Source organism: Cottoperca gobio, chromosome 1, assembly GCF_900634415.1.
Source record: "Cottoperca gobio chromosome 1, fCotGob3.1, whole genome shotgun sequence".
NCBI lineage: Eukaryota > Metazoa > Chordata > Actinopteri > Perciformes > Bovichtidae > Cottoperca > Cottoperca gobio.
In genome coordinates this window covers 7,506,439-7,525,055 of record NC_041355.1, presented here as the reverse complement: position 1 = coordinate 7,525,055, position 18,617 = coordinate 7,506,439, and the positions used below count along the sequence as shown (strand labels likewise).

The window sequence follows — 18,617 nt, the reverse complement described above, 5'->3', positions numbered from 1 at the left end:
TTAAGTGAGTATGAGGGATCGTTTTGTATTGATCTGGGCCGGCAACAATACACTTTAGGCTCCTGGTATATGAGAAATAAAATAAGATGTTTAACTCAATTTCTTTTAAAAACTGAGGTATTAAATATTTGAATCATGTGTTCGTCAGCTGTTGCTTTTTTCCCCACAATACACCTAAATAATGTAAGACTTCAAAAAATGTCTCGTAATCTAATCCAAAATCATTTAAAGTACACATACTCGGCACAGGATGTCCCAGTGGATTGGATCTTTGAGCAATGAATAAATAAGGCCTTTTGCTTTAATTAAGTACTGTTTGTATTAATCAATCTTATTTCCAATTCACTTCTATCAATATCAGCTGTGTTTATTATACATGTTTTAGTGATTTCCTAAAACTTTGGGAATGAAGAGTCAACAAGTGTGGATGTACCTGAGGGAAACCGCACTGGTCGTCCAGTATGCGCAGTATCCCATGAGGCTTAGCAGCGATGAGGTCGAGACAGTCCTGGTTGTGGCTGAAGGGCTGCTGCTGCCACTGGATCTGCTCCCGCATGTACTCCTCCTACACACAGCACAAAGGTTCATAAGGTTGGTGTACAGTATATAAAACTCTTCTGACTCCACTGTTGGTTGTTTCCAGTGTTCACTTCAGCTGAAGTACTGCTGTGTCCACTATAGTTTGTCAGATTGAATGACCTTTTGGGTTTGGGTGTGGGTGTGAGAGCTTTTCTGAAATGAGTAATTTTACAAACAAGGCTGTAGATATAATAATATTTTGACTCTTCGTTAACAGTTTTTATAGCTACTAAATCTTGCCTCTTAACTAAAAATAAACATGATGTCATCTCTCAGATTTAAACGCACAATATGTGATTTTCTTCCACTAGGGGTCTCTCAGTCAAAACATAACAAAAGACGGAGTTTGGTGGTGTGGGATCATGGGAGTGGTTTTCTTCCCCACCCTTGCCATCATTGCAGGCAGCTTCTCCCGCTTTATGATTCCTTCATTGTTCATGTTCAGCAGGTTTTTACCAGGAGCCGAATTATCCACAGAGGTCACATCCTCTCCATAACATGTGTGTGTGTGTGTGTGTGTGTGTGTGTGCGTGTGTGCGTGTGTGTGTGTGCGTGCTTGCCGGGCTGATTGTGACTGAGTCTGTAGTGAGAGCACACAACTTTTCTTTACAGCATGAATGTGTCTAACTGTTTACTAATAGTCCACTGGTGGTCTGTAGACTTATTTATTCTTATACTTCTTCAGTTTAAAGTCAGACTTTGAATAAAATTAGTTTTTAATGCGGGGATGCAGCGCTATGTGTAACGATCTTTTCTTTCATCTCCCTAAAATAATTATAATTATTGCACGTATATGGCCAAGAAATCGGCTTTCCACAGGAGAAATCTATCTGTGGAAATCAGCTTTCTTTAATCCCCTACCTCTTGTGTTCTAGAGTTAAAGAAACCAGGTTACTCTAGATAGCTGACTGTAACCCAATCACTTAACTGAATGTGAACACGCTGAATGACTATATTGCAATGTGCAGCTAGGACCTGTTTTATGATTATGCAGAGTTGTCATATATGCTTTTCTTTCATACTTTGACTTTTCAACCATATTTAGGCCATCCTCTCTGGGCAAACACGATAATGTGAATAGAGCCAATATGGAAGTTAACGTGGTCCTGGTTCCCCTGACAAAAAGCCAATGGGATTTTAGACCTAAATAAGCTCTGTGGAATAGAAAAGTTAAAGACACTTACACATTTTGTTCAGCAACTTAAATGCAATGCCAGAAGTAAAAAGCTAATGTTTGGCTATGAAGGAACAAATGTTTGGAATGATGCCGTTTAGTAGTCTCATTTCGCACATAAAAGCTTCAAAATTCACAAGTAAAGTATTTACTGACATATTTTATGTTGTAGAAAAAGATGTGAAAATCCCTTAAGCTTTAACCACAGATCTTTCAGGCATCTAACCAAAAACCCATTCAAAAAACCCATTCAAAAAAAACCCATTCACTTCGAGAGGAGGGTAACTGGAGCGCAAAAATGCTGACTCATTTTGGGGTTTTAGGACTTATTCCTGCAGCACTCTATGAAAATATGAACTTGTAGTTTCCCTGACCTGCTCTTCCTGGAAGATGACCTTGTTAAAGAAGAACTGCAAAGTTTCATTGGCGTAGTTGATGCACAGCTGTTCAAAACTGTTCACCTGTAGCTCCTGTAGGGTAGAGGGAGGAGACAATGGGGAGTGAGGGAGTTAAGTTAACACAGCGCAGCTCAGATACATCAGCGCTGCAAAGTCATTGAGTGAGATCTTTATTTATCTTGACCTCAAATCCATATATGTCCAATATGGAGATGGAGAGGGCTTCGTTGCGAGGGTAGACCCTTCCGTTGATGCGCTCTGTCAGCCAACTAAACAGCAGCGAGTACAGGATCTTGGCAACAGCATCTCTATGAAAAACACACAATAAGGTTTCTATGGAAACAGGAAACCCGGTTCCTATGGAAACAGAGGACATCTGAAAAATCTCTCCCCCAGCCATGACGTCCTTTGTCCTCACATGCCTCTACCAAAGATTGGAGGAGAATATCAAAGACGCTTCACTCCCTCTCAGTAGTCTTCTGGTATGATTTTTTTTAAATGAGGTCACTAAAAAGCCTCAAACAAGACTAGCAGATAGGCCTTTTATTTCAGGTTATTCCATACAGAAGTAGGCGCGTAGTATTTAATTGAACAGATATTCAGACTCACTCACCTGGCATCCACAGCACTCTCTACTGTGAGCGGAGTGAAGATCTTCTCCCTTACTGTATCCTGGGGGAACAAACACATGTTAATATCTCTGTAATTGTTATGAAATAATAACCTTTGCTCATGGTATGCGTGTGAGGGTGTGATTATGTATGCAAAGTGTGTTCTGCTCACTGTCAGTTTGAAGGTGACAGACTTCTGCAGGCCGTCAGGTGAGACCTGCAGCAGCTCAGCTACTACCCTGATCTCCTGCGCGCTCACCACCGACGCGACTTCCTGACCCTCAGCCTGCAGCGCCGCACACCCACAAGTACGCATTCATTGTTACCATCATCTATCAACATCATCATTATCGTTCAGCTGTGATACTAAATGCATGTGCCTAATTTGCGTGTTGTGACCGAGAGACCTGGTGTGGCTGGAAGTACACGTTCCCCAGATGAAGGACAGAGGAGAGCAGTCTGTAGGTGCAGTTTTGCTCCTCTGGGGTGAAACAAAGGATGTCCATGGCACTCAGCAGACGCCTGAAGTCCTCCCCATCATCCTTCCCCTCTATGGTACAATCCCCTCCCTGCACACACACACACGCACACACACGTACACACACGTACACACACACACACACACACACACACACACACACACACACACACACACAAACACTGTTATCAAAAGCAACATACTTTTTTTTAATGAAGGAGCAACTTATCAGCAGCTGAAAGTCTGTTTCCTCAGACCTGCGGGGTTAAACTTCTCACCTTCATGTAGTAGGGCTGAGTCTCCCAAGGAGGAGTCCACATCCACAAATACATTTTATTAAATATTTATACCTCACTTGACGTCAACACACAGACTGTATGTAACAATTCTATATCTGGGGACAATAAGGATCAAATGTGGGTATTGTTTGACTGGAGAAGTTTTGATACTACTTAGTACGAGGTTATTTCGATCAATACCTTAAAAGGCATCGAGTACCGATATCCAGTCCTAGTCCAATAAGGTTAATGAAATCTTAAGTAAAGAGGTAAAAATTAAACCCTAAACTATGGTTTAACATTGTGTACTACCTTGTCATTTGGAAGTGCCTTCACCATTTCAAGTGGTAATTGTAAAAAGAAATGGTTAAACTACTATAAACTCATGGACATATGACACAGGGTCACAAGTAGCTTTGTTTGAGGGGTCATAACCACTGCTGAAGAGCAATTACAAAAAGATATCAATCATTCAAGCCTTACTAGAGGAAACACACAGTAACGAGTTATATATCTACTTCGAACATATATCAGCAAATGACATTCATTAATCAATATATACACAGAATACAGACTGCAAAGATCCTTTACTCTGTATTTTGGAACCGCAATGAGTTTTATGTTTGTGCCATTAATCAGTTTGTAGAATAAATGTGACACTTTCAGAAAATTGACATCTAATTTGTTAATGTGAAATTGATTACAGTGACCACTCCTGTTCTATGATCTGTGTGTGTGTGTGTGTGTGTGTGTGTGTGTGTGTGTGTGTGTGTGTGTGTGTGTGTGTGTGCGTGTGTGTGTGTGTGGAGGGAAGTGTGAGCACCTGATTCAGATAGTAGTAAGTCTCAGCTTCCTGCAGATACAGAGAGCGCTTCTCATGAGGAGGAAGACCTGCCAACATCTCATAAAAGATGTGATAGTTCCTCTCCGATTTGGCCTGTGGATGAATAAACACACACACGGCAACGTGACATACCTAAATCACACAGATCTGTGGTGGTAGATTTACTGAAATAGAAATAATGCTGTAAAAAAGACAAATGGATGGAGGACTGATGAATAGACTGGGCTGTGTAACGATAGAGTGCAACATGTTTGACACCTCTCATGCTGTCTTCCTCTACAATCTCCTCTTTCTCACAATGACTATCTGGTAAGAAGACTCCGCCTGACCTGCTGAGTGTGTGTGTGTGTGTGTATGTTTGAGTCCATGTGTGTGTTTTTCACCTGAAATACAATGCGGGACTTCTCCAACAGGTACTGAGACGTTATGGCACCGCTGATTACACCCCTTGTAAATAACACACATACAGGCAGGTTTACAGACAGACACACACACACACACACACACGCACACACTAAGTCCGAGTTAAGTAACAGGTCATGCATGTGTAATGTGCTTGGATCTTTTCTGTTCTAGAGGAAGATCAACTACTCATTTGACTGTGTTAGTGGAACATTAAGCCCACACTGTGTGTGTGTGTGTGTGTGTGTGTGTGTGTGTGTGTGTGTGTGTGTGTGTGTGTGAGAGTGTGCGTGTGCGTGTGCGTGTGTGTGGGGGGTGCTTGTTAGTTTTGCCAGATGAAGGTCAGTGGGACTTTCTTCCGACTAACTGATGTGACCGGGGTTGATTTGGTTTTAAAGTTAATTCTTTAAACTATTACATTATGTCATCTGATTTTGATGATCTGGAAATTAGGGAAATTCCTTGTTTATAGATCATCTCTGGATTTTTTACTTTTCTGGTTTCTGGAAAACTCAAAACTTCCAGAAGTGTTGTTTATTGAGTTTTTGATAAGAGAAAACCTTTTGTACATTCACATGAACATTTGTCTTGCATCAGATGCTCCAAATAATTAACAGAATAACATAAAAACATTTGTCAGGTCACCCTCCAGCAACAGAGAAACACACACCTGCTTTCAACCACATGTCTTACATCCAATTTTTTAATTTTAGGCAGAGAGAGGGGGGGGGGGGGGGGGGTGATTACATGGGTAGAAGTTGTTAGTACTTACTCCTCCATGTAGATCTGTGTGTATTTGCCAAAGCGTGAAGAGTTGTCATTGCGCACTGTTTTGGCATTACCAAAAGACTCCAACAGGGGCGTGGCCTCCAGGATCTGAACAAACACCACAGATGTTATCATGGCTACTTTCAACAATGATGGTCGTCATCATGAGAACCATGAACAAACAAGCAGAGGAACACTTTACCTCTATCTGATGGGAGACGGTCAAGAAGGAAGGAAAGCAATAAGAGTGTTAGCTTAAAAGACCTCAGTATGCACTGTATGTGTTAGCATGAATGTACCAATGGGTACATATTATACTGTATATATCTACCTGTTGTGTGACGTTGCATTTGTGATGTATGGCTGTCAAGTAACGCAGGATCAGTTTAGTAGCTTCAGTCTTTCCTGACCCGCTTTCTCCGCTGTAATAACAAAAACTGTTAACCCGAGTCTTTTACAGCACTTCTTTTTCTTCATTACTCATGGAGAGGATGTTACACATTGTGTACGCAGAAATGAAGATGGTCAGAAAATGGGCGTTGTTTAAAAAAATAAGCACTCAAATAGCACGTCACTGTTTAAAACACAGCTTCAAGTTTTGCTCAAGTAACAGTAACAGTTTTTCATACCTGATCATAATACACTGGTCCTTTTTGGCATCCATCATGGTGGTATATGAGAGATTAGCAATGGCAAAAAGATGACTGCAACACAACAAAAAATTTTTTATGAAAAATCCTATCATTGGTTGTGTGTAAGTGTGTATGTGTGTACATGTGCGTGTGTGTGTGTGTGTAACATGTGAAGTGGTAATGAAATCTATAACCCAACTCTCCCTTGGCAACCAACCAACAGCAGTGTAATAGGAGCCTCTTACTAACACCTGGGAGTGCTGGCATTTACACCTCTTTTTACCACCATACCTTACATGTAGACCAGGGGTGGGGAACCTCCGGCCTCCGGGCCGTATACTATATAATTCATAAACACACGCAAAAAAATCCACAAAAAAAAGAAAAAAGAAAAAGAAATCTAGTCAGTAATAGAATAAGCCGGGCGACTGTTTTTCCTGGCCAAGGTCAGGGTCCTTGAACACAACACGAGTGGAACGTGTCATCACGTGGTCACGTCATGTCAAAAAACTTCAATATTGACTGTCATTGACTTCAGTGAACGCAGCGTGGCGAGTGTAACACAGAAAAAGGTGGATGCGGAATGTCGCACTTTCTAGGAGAAATGGACAAACGATTATTTCTTTGTGGAAGTAAAAGGCCAGTGTGTCTAGTTTGTGCGGTGATGAAAAATAATCTCGAGCGTCATTACTGCACGAAACATGCCGATATGCACGAGCTGAAAGGACGAGTGCGTTTGGATAAAGTTAACGCTCTTCAGTGGAGTTTGGCCCAACAAGCAGCTCTCTGCAGAGCATAACATGAAAACATGGAGAGATAGAGAGGTAGACCACCACACCAAGAACAGACTGTTCCACCACTGCTGTGCAATTATCACTGCCATTTACAATATTCACTTTACATAATTTGTGCAATTATCACTGCCATGTGCAATATTCACTTTATTTTCTATCAACCACTTGGTACTTAAATTATTTTTTATTCTATGTAATTATTGTGTACTGCCTTTTTAATTCATATGTTATTTTGCTGTGACAACATACATTTCCCTGTTGTGGGACTAATAAAGGATTTCTGATAAAACAGAAAGATACATGGATAAAAAAGTTGCTTTTTTGCACAGCATGAAAGAAAAGTGAAATGAATGGGCTGAGGTTATGACTTCAATAATTAGTATGGCCCTTGATAGGATGTTGTAAAAAATAAAATGGCCCTTGATAGGAAAAAGGTTCCCCACCCCTGATGTAGACAGATGCAGTACAACCGTACAATCACACAGTGACATGCAGACTCGAAGGTTACAGTTGAATTTTTAGAGAGCTTTGTTGGTGTATACTCTTCAAAACTAGAAAGTGCTCAGAGGGTGTACACCTCCACCAAGGCTGCACAGTCATCTACATTTTAATATGAGAAATGTTTCATGATATGCATTTGCATGGGTTTGTTTTAAAAAAGGGAGTTGACTCTGGTATAACTTGCTCCATTTTCACACACACATTGTTAACCCAGGGTTAACCTAAGCCCAGGGCTATACAAATCCTGTTGTGCTTGTAATTGGACAACAAAAAAAGAGTTCCATTGTTTACTTAAGCCATGTTTCACACTGGCAACATTTATCCCCTTAGCTCCATTAGCCCCTGGCTAACAGCTCACTTAGCTCCAGTGAGTTAAGTGCAGTGTGAAAAGCCTTTGTATAATAGGTTATTATGGGATAGATATGGAATATGGAACTAAAAAAATAGTAATAGATTGTTAATTATATTGCGATGTTGAAAAAGTGTTCTTTGACCAATGGCCTAACTTTCCATCAGATTGTATCGAAATGTGCAAATAGATTTTGAGATTTACTGTTTACCAACACATAGACATAAAAAACAGACTGAAAACAAGTTTAGGGGCTAATTGCCCAGGTCTAACACACACAAAAACACACACACTCCCAGGTCTTACGGAGGGTTGTCACTCAGGCCGTGGCCCTCATACTGAAGAACCATGTCTGTTCCATAAATGTTGAGCAACTTGTAGGGATTCACAGACACGAGGATGCTGCCTATGTAGGTCTGTGTGAAAGAAAAAGAGAGAAAGAAAGGACAAGAAGGAGAGTGGATGAATGGATGTCCATGACATTTGATGATATTAGTTATCTAATTTGCATATTATAAATGAAACATACATATACAAGTTCCTGGTCAAAGCGCTTCTTCAGGTTCATTAAAATTGTGGTCTCATTCAGCTCACTGAAATTAAATACAGATGAAATTAAACACACACGTACAGAGCACATATTGTCCCACTGCATCAGGATTCCCACACATCCAAAATTAATTATTTTTCAATGACATTCAAGATATTCCTCAGGATGTCAAGAAATCTATTTGGGTGTTGCATCTTAATAAAATATCTAACACACACACACACACACACTGTAAATATTTGCTTGAAGAAATTCAAAGGATAAGCATGGAAATGTGGTGTGCTCCTCTGCGCTGGAGCAACAAAATGCTTGTAAGTGTGCGACGTGAATGACTGATGCTGTTTGTTAATACTGGATTCTGCTTACGGCAGCTGTGTCATGTCTTCCATTCCCTCTGCCCAGCGTTTCACCCTGTGGCCTGTTGTGGGCATGCTTAGGATAGAGTAGATCTGGACACACACACACACACACACACACACACACACACACACACACACACAATACAATAGAATTAAATTAGTCCAACACTGGCAGGCAACATTGTCAAAGCTTGAGGGATATTGTTATCAGTTGATATAAAATATACATACATTTAAATATTATTTATTTACATTTTTGTAATGATTTTGTGGGCTATCCAGCTTCTAGGTCGTACGCTTCACAGTTATAGCTTGAATAATATCTATATCTCACTAATTCCTATACCAATGTATCGTTCATCCACTGTCATCATAAAAATCATAAAATATGAATAAACCCAGGAAGTTATGTGTAGCTACCTTGTCATACCAGCTTTGACCAGGTACTCTATCTCTGTCAGGAGTCCAGTCTTTGTCCTGAGGCTGTCCGTTCACAAATCGAGGAGTGGGTGAATATCCTTCTAACACCCCGTCTTCTCTGTACATGGACCACTTTGACAGATTCTGGACCGTCCCATGTGGTAAAACCCTCTCTGCTGCCCAAACATCTTCCCCGCCTTCCCCTCCTCCTTGTGCATTTCTGGCCCAGTGTCCTGAGCGAGGCCCATAGGGTGGAACCACAGCATAGCGATTATCCTCACCCTGCAGACCTGTTGGCACCCTGTATGAAGCATAGCGAAGCTGCTGGTTTTGGACGGCTTCAGACAGGCGTGGGTTGTGGAACTGACGTGTGAGAATAGAGCCATCCGGCAGTCTGTGGAGCAAGGATGGGTTCACTTTAATTAAGAACATGTAAACAGGGTTGAACAACATTCACATTTAAAATGTGACATCAAAATCGACCGCAGACATTTCTCCAGGGGACCAATAACCTTTTCGAAAAATCTACATTTTGACGGATGAATCGGACTAAATTAAGTTCCTGTACAATAGTTCAAGGTGTAAAAGAAGTCCCTGCTCTGGGGTTAGTAATTTCTGATTACTCTGAAACTTTCTGGGTGGGGTTTGCGAGGCCGAATGTTGCTGTTTGGTCAAAGAGAAACTCCTCTGGAACTTGTGTACAACTTGTGTACAACTTGTGTACGGCTTGTTTCATAAAACAAGGACTATTAAAGTGTTAGTAGTGATATTAGGATGGAGGGCTAACATTTATTGATGTGTAGTAATGTAGAAAACAACATTAGATATTTTTGTTCAACCTAATTAAAAGAAAAGAGGGTGATAAAGAGAGAAAGTGTGAACAGCCTGAGACCATGAGCTAACAAGAGACAGAGGGAGCTACGGCTGAGAGTGGTAGGAGCTTATGAGAGAGATAAAGCAGTGATAAGAGAACAAAGTGAGTTAACAAGAAAAATAAAATGGCCTACTCTTCACTGTTCCTTGGATACAGTGGAATAGGAATGCATTACTATTGTAGTTTCTGAGTAGTTTCTCTTGTAACATAGTTCCTTGACATCTTTGATCGAAAAGAGCAAATATTGCATTCTCGATTGGTAAAATGTTTATGCCAAGCTTAAAGCATGATTTCTCTACAGGTAATTCTGTGCACCTGGACAAGCCAGTTCATTCTCTTGCCCTGTTTAGACCCGGCATTAACATATGTCTTATGCGACCACTTGTGATCTCACTTCCCCACTCTGTATGCAAATAAATGTACCTCAGGAGTGGAGTTTCATTAAAACTAAATTATGACTGGTGTGTAAACTGCATGCCAAACGACAATGATTATCGGTAATATTATCTTCAATTCATCTCTCTCTTCTGCTTCGCTCCATGAGTGTGAGTGCGCACGCCCCGAACCGAATGCAGAATGAATATGGGACCTTTCTCAGTAACACACACACACACACACACACACACACAGTGGAGTAGGCGGTCCTTTAATGTGGCCCAGGATGCATTTGCATACACACTGCTAAAATAATGTGGAAATATGCGGCCCAGACCATTTTAGAATGTGGTCTGAACTATCGGATCTTCGGATTTCCCATCTGTAGTAAGAGCTTTCCGCTTGTGATCGGATCACAAAAGACGCATGTTAATGGAAGGTCATCTTATAGTGTAGTTCCCTACCTGAAATTGCCACCACGGAGTTCCTCGTTCCGCATTGCAGAGGTAAGGTTGGGAGCGGTGGGTTTGGGTGCTCCTGACAGTACAGAGCTGTCTGTTAGATGATAGAGACCTGCAGACCGAAGTGCCTGGTTTTGCCTCAGAGCAGCTGAAAGGTTGGGAGTGGAGGGCTTCTGGCCAGGGATAACCAGGGAACCATCAGGGAGATGGTATGATGCACTACGAAGGCCCTGATTCATAAGAGCCTGCAGAGCAAGAAACCAGTTAGTTTTTCAAGCTTATAATCACAACTTGCTGTAGTCTGTAATGACTAAAATGCTATATGCTATGCTATGCTATATTTTATTTTATTATCATTTATAACAGACAGGGTTTGTGAAAAAACATAATAAAACAAACAGGTGCCAAAGCAAAGTTAAATTTAGGTACATTTAAGGTACACACTTTAGACAGGTTAGGGCCAACTGGTTTCCGTGGGTCAATGATGATGGTTCCATCAGGCAGGGTGTACGACACACCCTTAAGATAGGGATTCTGCAGGGCGGCTTTCAGGTTGGGGCTCTTTGGTTTCCTAGGGTCCACTATAATAGTTCCATCTGGTAGGGTGTATGAAGCTCCTTTCAAGGCTGCGTTATTGAGGGCCTAAGTATTACAACAGCTGGTTTCAGTTAAGGTATGCCTGAGAGGTTCAACAAGTGCAATTCAATTAATCATTAATAAAACTAAAGCAGCAGCTTAGTATATTTGATATCAATATCTATTAGCGAAACAAAATCTACATCAATTTGTGGGAACTACCCTATATGTGATGTGCCCCTATATACAAGTTACTATATAAATTAGAAGGAAGGAAAGACTAAAACACACAAAGTAACAAAACCAAAAGAGTCTGAACTCATAGCTAACCTTAGCCAGGTTTGGTGAAAGGGGTATATTGGGGTCATGAACCCCTTTTGGTAGTGTGAAGGAAGCGTCCCGCAGAGCTGAGTTTTGAAGGGCGCCGGAGAGGTTTGGAGAGACAGGTTTTCGTGGATCAATGATGATAGTACCATCGGGCAGGGTGTAAGATGCCATTTTTAAATAAGGGTTCTGAAGTGCCGCTGCAAGATTTGGGGACTTCTGTTTCTTGGAGTCAATCACAATAGTACCATCAGGGAGAGAATAGGAGGCTTCACGCAGAGCTGGGTTGCTTAGAGCCTTAGCCAGGTTTGGGGAAATGGGTTGCTGAATAAACAGAGACCGCAGAGTGAGAAAAATATTCATCAGCTTTAACTTATACATGGTTAACAATAGTAAGGATAGAGAAGAAACTAATACAACAATAAAACGTTCATGAGTCAAGGGTTACTTGCTGTCTCGGGTCTATAATGGTGCCATCAGGGAGAGTATATGAAGCAGTCTTGACATCCCGGTTCTGAAGAGCTCTGGAAAGGTTAGGAGACATGGGCTTCTGGGGGACACGGGGGTCCTGTGTGGGTGAGTGGTGGGGTGCAATACAGGAAAGTACAACTGTTATTAAAAAATGTAGACTAACATGCATGTGAGGTTGTACAGGTATTTCCTTCTGTACCTACCCTGATAACTGATCCATCAGGCAAGGTGTATGAGGCTCCACGAACTTGGCGGTTTTGCAAGGCACTGCCTAGCAACGGGGAGGATGATGGGTGTGCATATGGTGACACCAAGGATCCATCTGGAAGCCGGTACGATGCCTGCATCAGCTGTGAGTTTTGCAGGGCACTTCCTAACATTGGTGAAGAAGAAGGTGGAGGTCCATGTGGGGACCGTCTAAGTTGCATAGGTGACTGATAAGATGCTTGGCGGAGGTTTTGATTCTGTTGAAGAGCATTATGGAGCTGAGGCCCAGCTGGTGCATAAGGGTTACGCCGTTGCATCATAGGGGATCTTAAAGATGAGACATTCTGCAAATTAGAACGGTTCTGTAGTGCATCATGAAGCAGTGGTGATGGGCCAGGCTCAGAGATATAATCATATGGAGTAACAACAGTTGGCCCATATGGTGAAAGAAGCTGTGGGGTTTGATAAGAAGTCACTCCTCTTAGTGCCTGACCATGTCTCATGGCTCCAGAGAGCATTGGGGATGAAGGTACAGATTGGGCATATGGGGACTGAGGCCTTTGAATAGGAGACATATAGGAGGCTTCTCTCACCACCTGGTTTTGCAGAGCTCTGGACAGCATAGGGGAAGAAGGGAGCATAGGCTGTTCATAAGGAGACATTGGCATTTGTAAAGGAGAAGCATAAGATGCATCCTGTATAGCTTGATTATGCAGAGCTCTGGACAGCATAGGGGAAGAAGGGAGCATAGGCTGTTCATAAGGAGACATTGGCATTTGTAAAGGAGAAGCATAAGATGCATCCTGTATAGCTTGATTATGCAGAGCCCTAGATAGCATAGGAGATGAAGGGGCCATAGGCTGCTCATAATGTGACATTGGTCTCTGCAGTGAGGAAACATAGGACGCATCCCGAATTACCCGGTTTTGTATTGCACCAGAAAGCATAGGGGATGAGGGAGCATAAGGTTCTGCATATTCGGTAACCATCTCACCCATGTCTACCATCTGGGCTGGCTCTGGGCCAAAAGGGGAAGCGAAAGATGCCTGTCGAATAGACTGATTCTGCAAAGCACCCGATAACATAGGAGAAGAGGGGGCAACAAATTGATGTGACTGCTCAGTATAAGGATCAGCATAGGGGCCACTAACATACGTTTCTTGTGCATAAGTGGGTGGATGGGCAGATCGAGGGGGCAGGAGGGGGGAGGACTGACGAGAAAGTCGAGAAGAGAAGCGCTGGGATCTAGGATGTGGCATGTGTTTAAGGGAGGGCTGTGGAGAGGCAGGAGGCATCCTTCTTTTAGACTGCTGGGCCATGAGGGGACGTCCTCGAGCCACAGGGCGAGAAGGAAATCGGCCAGATTCTCTCCTCCCCAGGGGAGCACGGTGGACCATGTGAGGAGAGTGAAAAGGGGAGGAAAGGAGGGAGGAGTCCACTGTAAGAACAGAAGATCTATTGCTACGCATGGAGGAGTCACGGAATGGACGTACATTTTGAGTGGGTGGGGGTACTGGGCGCCCTCGGAGACCCATAGGCGAGGGCCTGACAGTACCTAAGGGAACATTTCCTCCCATCCTAGGACGTGCCAATGGTGTGGGGTCCCTGTGCAGCCGAGTTGAGCGACGGGAGAGGGTAGGAGATGATGGGGCAGGCCGAGGCCCTGCAGGGGACAAACTGCGACGGGATAGGGAGGGAGAAGGAGAGGGTCTTCTACTGAGCTGTGGAGAGTGAAGGGGAGACGCAAGACCAGGGGAGAGGGGAGGGGAGGGTGGGCCACGCATCTTTCTCCCTCCAAACGAGCTGCGGACTGGAGAGGGTGAGGCTAGAGGACTTCGCCTCCTCATTGAAGCATGGGGTGAGGAAGGTGGAGAATGTTGTCTCATTGATGCTCTTGGTGAGGGTGGAGGACTTCGGCGGATCATAGAGGCACGGGTTGAGTGAGGGGGTGAGGGTCCTCGAGCCAGAGGAGTCAGTGATCTCTGAGGTCGCATTCTACGACGGGCGAGGGGGGAGGTCATGGGGGAGGAAGGAGGTGAGATTTGTCTCGACATGACAGAGGGGGGTCTTTGGATATTAATGAACCCACTCCTCATGGATGGTTGTGGGGAGGGGCTGCGTCTCTGTGAAAGCATAGGAGAAGATACTGGGGAAGCCATGGCAGAGGGATGGCGCTGCATCTGTGGTGAGGGCATGATGACAGAGCGGCGGGATGGAGTCGGAGAGGGTCGCAGGCGGCGCGTAGTAAGGGGGGACATACTTGCTTGTTTAATAATCATGGCAGTTGGAGTAGGGATCACTGAGCCATAACCCTGTTGTGCCATCATCATTGGGTCTGTCATCAGCTGAAAAAAACAAACAAAAGAATAAGTGCAGAATAAATTGAGAATGAAACAAGTTTAGGGAAAAATACATTTGGTGAAAATGGGGTAGCAGTGCTGAATATAGTATTGTAGTTTGAATGTATGATATTCCACTTAGAATCAGAAAATAGTTTTTGTGGACCACATATTGAGAACACATTTCAACGCATTTTTAGAAAATGCATCCATTCTTAGCAGAGAAATTGCAGTTTGTTACTGCCAAAAAACTTATTAATTGAGAAATCTGCAGTAACCAATAACTGCCCAACTCTCCCACTTCCTTGCAGCTACAAAACCCCACTGAGCAAAAGAAGCACAGGGTCTGTGTGGCTATTATTTTACTATGCTAACATTTGTTTGGGAGCTCTGAAGACTGGAGCAAGTGTTTATGCTTTAAACATGTTTATACTGTAAAATGTGCATACCAGTATAGCACACAAAAACCACAAAATAACTTGAACCCTGAATTAACTCTAATTAGTCACCATTATGAAATCAATCAATTACTGAAGCTGATAAAGAAAAAATCTCCAAATGAAAGAAATGGAAGAAACCTCAGGGAGGAGGGATCTCTCTAAAAAAGTTTGAGAAACACTTCTCTAGGGTGATATTACTTAAAATAAGGAACCATAGGAAAATGGACATGGTTGTAAGCCAACATAATTGCAACACAAGAGCATTATTATTATGTCATGCTGTGTTCCTCGTGTTAAAGTAAAATATTTAATATATATATATATTGGGATCTCCTTATGGTTGCTTTGTGAGGAATGTTAGTGGTCCACTTTTAAGGGAGTTTGAACGAAGAACGTTGAGTTGCATCAATTTGTATGCTACCATGTATTGTTTGTTTTTTTCCATCGAGGACCAATTTAAAAATAAGTGTTGTTAGTTATGCGTGTTGTTTGTCTCATAATAGTCTTTTAAGTTGTTGTGCTTTTAAATTCCTTATAAAAATCAAATCAAATCAGGCTGTGTAACTCAAGCTGGTTGCTTTGAAGGGCAGTGGAGGTATGCTTTCTACAAAACAATGGGAATGTTTGTCAGATTTTCACATGTTCACCCCATACTGTAAGAATCAGGTTGAAAGTTTCCCTTCTGTTACTCTCGGGAGTTAAAGAGTACAGTTATACAACACAAATGACCCAACAAAACTAAAAAACAAAATTACCTGTGGCGTAATCATTTGTGGAGACATCATCTGTTCCTGTTGCAACATCATCTGTTCTTGAGGTGACATCATTTGTTGTGACATCATCTGCTGCTGTGGTGATATCATTTGCTGGGGCATCATCTGATGCGGTGGTAACATCATTTGTTGCTGTGGTGACAGAATCTGTGGCGGCATCATTTGGGCGGACATACTCTGTTCTTGTTGTAACATCATCTGTTGCTGTGGTGACATCATTTGTTGCTGTGGTGACAGAATCTGTGGCGGCATCATTTGGGCGGACATACTCTGTTCTTGTTGTAACATCATCTGTTGCTGTGGTGACATCATTTGTTGCTGTGGTGACATTATTTGTGGGGGCATCATCATTTGTTCTTGATGGGGAAACATAGTTTGTTCTTGAGGAAACATCATCATTTGGTGTTGAGGTGACATTCCCATTTGCTGCTGTATTGACATGTTACCAAATTGACCAGGTGCAAGAAGAATCTGGTCTTCATACTGGATTTCTGACATGTCTTCAAATTCTGGATCAGGTGGCAAAGTAGGTGGAGGGTGCAGGGGCACATCTAGACGCTCTTTCCCAAATAAGCGCACTTGTGGTCTGGGAACTCTAAATGTCACCTCTCCTCCCTGATCTCCACCGGTGTCATCTCCATATTGATCATACTGGTCTGCATACTGGTCCCCATACATGCCCTGTACCTGATTCATCCCTTGCCCTCCAAAGCCAAAGACCTGTTGGCCTCCTGGTGGGACTCCCATGGCCTGCTGTGAGCTGTAGTCTTGGTAGGGCATGCCAGCATCACTATAACTAAGTTGATAGTCTGGTTGTAATCCCCCTTGCATTCCCATAGTGGCTGCATAAGGGTCCTCATAATAACCTGCCTGTCCATCGTCAAAGTAACCCCCTTGTCCCTCACCGTAGTAAACTACTTGACCATTTTCATCATAATACCCCTGAGCCTGAGGGTCAAGAAATCCATCTACCTCTCCACCATGCACATGGTCCTCACCCAGTAGTGCATAATAGTCCAGACCCTCATCACCATACATTGCCATTGCCTGTTGTTGCTGGTAACCATAGTAATCAGCTTCCTGGTTGTTATAGTAGCCTTGGGCCGAGGAATAAGGGTTATAGTAGTCCCCTGTGCCGTCATCGTAAAGACCACCTTCATAATATTCTGTATTTGGATCATAGAGTCCTTCTTCCTCATAGTAACCCAGGTCTTGATAGTGTGCTACCCCTGCTCCATTGTCATAGTAATCAAACTGACCCTGGCTTCCATATGCTTCCTCATCTCCATAACCATCATCATAGCCTCCATAACCTTTCTGGCGGACTAAATGTTGCTGGTCGTATCCATAAGCCTCCTCATCATACTCATAACCACCATTGTGGTGACCTCTGGAGTTGGCTTGTCGGGAATGTGCTCTACGTCCCTGTTCTGTATTGTCTTGCATTTTAGTGGACATAAAGCGTTTAGTCAGCCAGTTAGTTGCTGCTGCAACCTTACCCAACAATGCACTTCTGTTCTTGAAGTCGTCAGGAGGTCCGTCACCATTCTTTTTTCCAAATAAGCTTTTGAAGAAGCCCCCCTTCTTCTCATTTGATTCTTTCCCGCCTCCCAGACGAAGCAGCATATAGGTGGGCTTCGTCCCATCATTTTTCTTCTCTTTGTCCTCCTTCTCCTTTTTCCTCTTCTTGCTGGCTTTAAACCTCATCATGAATCGAGAGGTGTTCTTGAGCATGGACTTGCGGCGTTTCTTCTTAGCCATGCGGTTCTTTCTCTTCCCCAACCCCAGGAACAAACGCGATGTACTTTTCAGCTTCTTCCTGCTGTTCCTGCGCCTCTTGATGCCAGAAAACTTCATGAACATCCTGGACATGTTCTTTAGACCTTTCTTTGGCATTTCCTTTACCGGAAGCTGCAGAGCTTCCTCTTTTTTTTTGCCTTTCTTTTTCTTGGCATCAGCATCAGATTTCCCTCCTTTATGGTGTTTGCCGTCTTTAGATTTCTTTTTGGATTTGCCATAATCCTCTTCGTCGTCGTCATCCTCCTCTTCATCTTCTGAGTCATCCTCTTCTGAGTCCCCACGTCTAGACTTGCCCCCTTTCTTTCCCTTAGCCCCCTTGCCTCCTCGCCCTTTCCCTCTCCTGTCATCCTCTGAGTCTTCCTCCTCTTCTTCACTGAACTCTTCATCCTCTTCATCACTCAGAAGCTCATCCTCTTCCTCCTCAGACTCCACTTTCTTACCTTTCCCTTTCTTTCCATCATCTTTACCCTTGGATGGCTCCTCCTTTCCCTTCTTCCCCCCTTTCTTATCATCTTTCCCACCTTTCTTATCATCCTTTCCACCTTTTTTATCATCCTTGCTGGGTTTCTTGTCATCTTTCCCTCCCTTTTTGTCATCCTTCCCTTTTTTTTCCTCCTCTTTCTTTTTCTCTGGTTCAGGTTTTCCCCCCTTCTTTGCGTCCTTCTTTGCGTCCTTCTTAGGCATTTTCTCAAGTGGCTAAGAGCACACCATGCCCTCTCCTCGGGATGCAATGCTATAAACCTTTAAATGTACAAACACACACATATTAAATACACTGTATGGTAAGTAATACTGTATTTTAAGTTTAAAATGAAATATATATATATATATATAATGGAA

At 42.9% G+C, this 18,617-nt stretch overlaps 1 protein-coding gene across 1 annotated transcript in view; it reads right to left on the bottom strand.

Annotated features, from left to right (window-relative positions):
• myo15ab (myosin XVAb) overlaps positions 1 to 18,005 on the bottom strand; it is a 48,333-nt gene extending 30,328 nt beyond the window's left edge. Inside the window, exons 1-22 of the mRNA XM_029430002.1 lie at positions 15,960 to 18,005; positions 12,422 to 14,770; positions 12,196 to 12,315; positions 11,754 to 12,071; positions 11,292 to 11,489; positions 10,851 to 11,092; positions 9,138 to 9,531; positions 8,725 to 8,807; positions 8,338 to 8,401; positions 8,115 to 8,224; positions 6,162 to 6,236; positions 5,864 to 5,954; positions 5,735 to 5,740; positions 5,537 to 5,640; positions 4,746 to 4,809; positions 4,342 to 4,455; positions 3,170 to 3,331; positions 2,935 to 3,048; positions 2,765 to 2,823; positions 2,336 to 2,459; positions 2,128 to 2,223; positions 434 to 565 (exon numbers count right to left, since the gene is read on the bottom strand). Coding sequence (XP_029285862.1) covers positions 434 to 565; positions 2,128 to 2,223; positions 2,336 to 2,459; positions 2,765 to 2,823; positions 2,935 to 3,048; positions 3,170 to 3,331; positions 4,342 to 4,455; positions 4,746 to 4,809; positions 5,537 to 5,640; positions 5,735 to 5,740; positions 5,864 to 5,954; positions 6,162 to 6,236; positions 8,115 to 8,224; positions 8,338 to 8,401; positions 8,725 to 8,807; positions 9,138 to 9,531; positions 10,851 to 11,092; positions 11,292 to 11,489; positions 11,754 to 12,071; positions 12,196 to 12,315; positions 12,422 to 14,770; positions 15,960 to 17,873 — 6,933 coding nt within the window. The 5' untranslated portion in view covers positions 17,874 to 18,005. The remainder of the gene's footprint in view (positions 1 to 433; positions 566 to 2,127; positions 2,224 to 2,335; positions 2,460 to 2,764; positions 2,824 to 2,934; positions 3,049 to 3,169; positions 3,332 to 4,341; positions 4,456 to 4,745; positions 4,810 to 5,536; positions 5,641 to 5,734; positions 5,741 to 5,863; positions 5,955 to 6,161; positions 6,237 to 8,114; positions 8,225 to 8,337; positions 8,402 to 8,724; positions 8,808 to 9,137; positions 9,532 to 10,850; positions 11,093 to 11,291; positions 11,490 to 11,753; positions 12,072 to 12,195; positions 12,316 to 12,421; positions 14,771 to 15,959) is intronic.
• Between the last annotated feature and the right edge of the window lie 612 nt (positions 18,006 to 18,617).